The sequence below is a fragment of the Paroedura picta genome, chromosome 3, assembly GCF_049243985.1.
Source record: "Paroedura picta isolate Pp20150507F chromosome 3, Ppicta_v3.0, whole genome shotgun sequence".
Taxonomy (NCBI): domain Eukaryota; kingdom Metazoa; phylum Chordata; class Lepidosauria; order Squamata; family Gekkonidae; genus Paroedura; species Paroedura picta.
Genome location: NC_135371.1, coordinates 152758466 through 152762767, shown reverse-complemented (window position 1 = coordinate 152762767; position 4302 = coordinate 152758466). Strand labels below are relative to the sequence as shown.

Here is a 4302-nt window from a genome sequence, read left to right as displayed (position 1 = left end):
TCCTCTTGCACTGATTTCCAAGGCTTTGTAGAGGAGCCTCTTAATAAAGGGAAGTGAGCGGAGGAGACAGGCGAGTGGCCACGGCAGCCGATCCGGCGCGGGGGTGGGGGTGGGGGGTTGTGGACGTGGGCCAGAGACGGGGGTGGGGGTGGGGGTGGGGGTGGGGGGCAGGTCGGTGTTCACTCGGGAGCCTCTCTTGGTCGACCTGCTCCTGACATAAAGTCCTGGCTGAGACCCCGTGTTCATTTCCTTGGTCAGGCTACACCCCCCTTTTGCTCCAGTGCCTTCCGACGGCTCCATGCGAGGAAACGCCCAGGTCCGATGTGACCTAGACGGCCCCAAGTGTCCTCTCTCTCCTCACAATGTTGGCCCGGCCTACCATACAGGATTGTTGTGAGGATTAGAGACGTGGTTGCACGGTCTGCAGGGCTCCGACGAAGCGGCCGCACGCGAGCCATCCCGTCGCATTGCGGCCGGTTTCATTGACGGGAAGCAACCGGGAAAACAGGCCTCGTTGAACCCATGCAAACCACAAGCCCGGGAGGTATGTAGGAACGGTGTTTACTCGAAGCGTCCTGCCCCACGCCGCCAAGTCTCAGTGACTTCACTCGGGGAAGAACCGTCCCCTCCCCTCCCTTCCCCTCCCCTCCCTTTCCCGAAGCGGCTGGACACTTCTCCCCCCACCTCTCCACAAAGATTCATGGGAAGGGAGGCAGGAAAGATGTGCTCCCCCCCTTAACCCATTCTAATCGCAGTTAAAAACTGGGGTAACTAATCCGGATTAAGACGCAGCAGCCCCGGATATGGGCGAGGCGACCTGGGTAAAGCCCTTCAGAAGTAGATTATCCTGCTCCACACAGGACAACTCAACCGCAAAAGCACACTGAGAAGTACATTATCCAACATGTGCATAACGAGCCCCTGTCTTTCCGCCCCGCTGTCGGCTGCAGGGCCAGGCCGCTTTTGTGGCCCTGTGCGAAGTCGTGCGGGGCAAATCCAAGCAGGCCAAGTGTACGCGGCGCTGCCGGGCCGCTCCTCGGACTCTGGAGGGTTAAACTGCGCCAGGGGCGGGGTGGGCGGTCCGGAGGCGGGGGGCGCTGGCTCGCGCCCGGACGGGATAGGCGGGCGTCTCGCGCCCCAGCGGCTCAGGTTGCAGCCGGCCCGGACCGCCAGGGTAGGTGTCAGGGCCACGTGGCTCCTCGCGACGGAGATGTCAAAGTGGGAAGCGCGGCGCCCCCCGCCCCCTCCCCGCGCATTGCCCCAGGCGTCTCCCGGGTGCCGCCAGAGGGCTTGACTCCGCCAAATGCACGCGCGGGGAGCGGGGAGGAGGGTTGCGAGAGAGGCTGCAGCATTAATAGGCATCCCACCCCCCACCCCCGCCCGGCTGTGCTTCGCGAGATGAATCGCTGCCGCTCACTCAGGAGGGAGTCCGGGGAGGTTAGGAAGGGGCGATTCCTGAGGGAGCAGGGGGGGGGGGCAGAAAAGCTACTGGACGCGACAGTCGTCCCTTTCGTCGCCTCCTCGTTGGCTGCTCCCCAGCCCCGCCCAGCCCCGCCGCGAAGAATCCACAGGGCTCGTGTGTTTAGTGGTTGGTTTTAATTCTTGGAACAACTTGTCGACTACAAAGGAAATGAATATAAAGAATAAATAGCAGACTCTCTTCCATGTACAGAAGGTTGAAGACATCCTTAAAAAAAACAACACAAACTTTTGTTCACTATATACAGTAACGCGCTGCCCTAAGCTTTTATTAGAATAATCTCGAAGTCCAAAAAGAAAAAAAAATCCATACGCGACGCAGATATACATTTTCCGAAGAATGGAAAATATTCTTTTATATATAAACCATTTCTTACCAAAAGTTCGCGTTTCATTAATTAAAAAAAAAAACACTTCGCAAAAAAAGCGAAGAGTCTCCCCCCCCCCGCTTCTCTCTGCAATATAAATTAAAGGGGGCGGGGTCGGTGGTGAAGGAGCGAGCCGCGACCGAGGCGAAGCCTCTCAAAAATACAGTAGACGGAGAAAGAGTTCACGGGGCGACACTGACCTTTTGAAGGGGAGGCTATTAGTTAATAGAGACGCACCCCTGGTCTCTCGCGCGCTCGCAGCCGTCAAGTTACCTTTCCCTACACGTGACAGTTCAGTGCAATGTCCGGATCAGGCGACCGAGCTGTCAGGCGCTTCGAACGCGTCCAAGTCATTTTGGGGTTTGGTTCGGGCTGCGATCCAACCGGGGAGGGGGCGCGCATGGACCTGGGCGGGGGGCGTTCTCTCCCTAAGTGCAGGCGCGCGGTTCCGCGGCCCCTTCTCCTCCCGCGTCCCTAGCACGAGCATTTGCACTCGCCGATGATGGGGTACTGGATGGGGATCCACGTGCAGCGCTGCCCCCCGCGCCGCTGGCACCGCCACCGCAAAATGGTCAAATGCACCGACTTGGCCGGCTTGCACACCATGCCCTCGGGCACCGAGCACGAGCGCTTGCTGAAGCAGCTGCCCACCTTCACGTAGCGCGGCCAGAAGCGGCTGCCCAGGTCGTTCCACGTGTAGAGCACCGGGCAGAAGGTCTGCGACCACAGCCACAGCTGCAGCTTCCGGCGCAGCTTCTTGCTCAGCCGGTGCTTCTTGCTGGCCGCCAGGCCGCCCGCGCCGCCGCCGCCGTCGGGGAACTCGAGGCCCTTGATGTCGCTGGGCATGGCCCCCGACGGCCTCTGGCGCAGCAGCAGGTCCAGCTCGGCCGGGTCGTCGCCGCCGCCGCCCAGGCGCTCCTCGGGCAGGCTGACCGCCATGAAGTTGGGGTCGAAGTGGGTGCCCAGCAGGCCCCGCAGCAGCGTGTCGTTGAGGTCCTTCTCCTTGGGGTCGAAGACGGGGTCCGGGTGCTCGATTAGATCCACCAGGGGCAGGTTGTCGCTGGGCGCCGGCCGGATGTGCAGGTAGTGCTGCCCGGCGCCTTGCTGCAGCCGCAGACCCAGCAGAGCCACCACGGCGTAGAGAGTCACAGCCCCCGGGGAATGATCCATCCTCGACGGGGCGGGGGCAGGCTTCACCGAGCAGCGCGGGCGAGACGAGGCATCCGCGGGGCTGGCGGGCTGGCTGGCGCGGGGTGGAGAAGCGCCTCAAGGGGGTCCCGGGGAAGCTGCTCCTCGGCAGGCGCCGCTCCCCGCGGCAGACGGCCCTCCTCGGGCGTGGAGTGGAGACGGCAGCGGCGGCGGTGGTGCAGCCAGGCCGGACAGCCGGGCGACCTTGTGGGCTCGGCGCCGGGGCCCGTCTGGCTCCAGGCTGGGCTGGCTCTACGGCGAGGCGAGTGCGAGCCCCCGGCCCCCCGCCCTCTGGCGCCCGGCTCCTCCGCGCACGCACGGCGGCCCCGGCGAGTCTGCCGCGCGAGGATCCAGCGCCTTTAAATTTCCTGCCCTCGCTGCTCCATCACCATGGAAACCGGCGACTCGCTCGCTTCCCGGACCAGGCGGCGGGGGGAGAAGAGCAGGGGGCTGGGCCGGAGACGCTCGCCCCCCGAGCCAAGTCCTGCGGGGACAGCCTCGCTCAGCGCCAGCTCCGGCCGCCCCGCACCATCCGCCGGCCGCCTCGCGCTCTCTTGCTCGCTCTGTCGCTCGGCCTCCCGCCGCCGGGGCTGCAGTCGGAGGATGCTCGGGCGGGCTGCTGGCCTCAGCGGGCTCCGGCGCGGCACTCCGCGGGGCTGGGAAAGTTCCGCGCCGGCTCTCCGAGGGCGCCTGGGTGGGAGGCGGCTTTTATGGCTCGGCCCCCGAGGGCGCTCTCCGCCGCAGAGCTGGTGGCTCGCTGCAACCTCGCAAGGTAGTCGCTGGTCGCTCCATGTGCGCCCCGGCTGGCTTCTCGCCTTTCTCCCGCACGCCGTTCCCTTTACCCCCTCCTCCTCCTCCTCCGCCCCCCTCGCCCGCCAAGCGCTTTCCCCTCCTCTCGCCTCCCCCCTCCCTCCCCGCCCCCCCCCCCATTGCCCCGCTACCTGGTTGCGGCCGCATTTATTTGCGCGGCTCCACACACGAGCCCGTGATGTAATTCATAAGCGCTCTTGTTGGCTCCCCGCCGGAGAAGTTCGCCGCAGACGCCTCCTCTCCCCCAAGCGTGAAATCGCTGGCTCAGGCTCAGGCAGGCTGGGGCAGGGCGCCCTCTGCCGGGGGTCGCTGGAGAACCGGCAGCCTGCCCTCAGGTAACTTCTTCCCAAGGAGCGGCGCACAAGTGGCGTTTGTGGAGCACACTCCGGCCAGGGGGCTCGAGGCCGCGCGCTCGCTCGCTCGCTCGCTCGCCCGGCCGGCCGGCTTTTGTTTTCCA

At 64.8% G+C, this 4302-nt stretch overlaps 1 protein-coding gene across 1 annotated transcript; it reads right to left on the bottom strand.

Moving 5' to 3' along the window:
• Positions 1–1574: 1574 nt before the first annotated feature.
• Positions 1575–3894, bottom strand: NOG (noggin). The gene has a single exon (XM_077328709.1). The coding sequence runs from the start codon at positions 3015–3017 to the stop codon at positions 2322–2324; it is 696 nt and encodes a 231-aa protein (XP_077184824.1). The 5' UTR covers positions 3018–3894; the 3' UTR covers positions 1575–2321.
• Between the last annotated feature and the right edge of the window lie 408 nt (positions 3895–4302).

Coding starts and splice junctions, on each gene's coding strand:
- NOG (XM_077328709.1), bottom strand. CDS start 3,017: ATGGATCATTCCCCGGGGGCTGTGACTCTCTACGCCGTGGTGGCTCTG.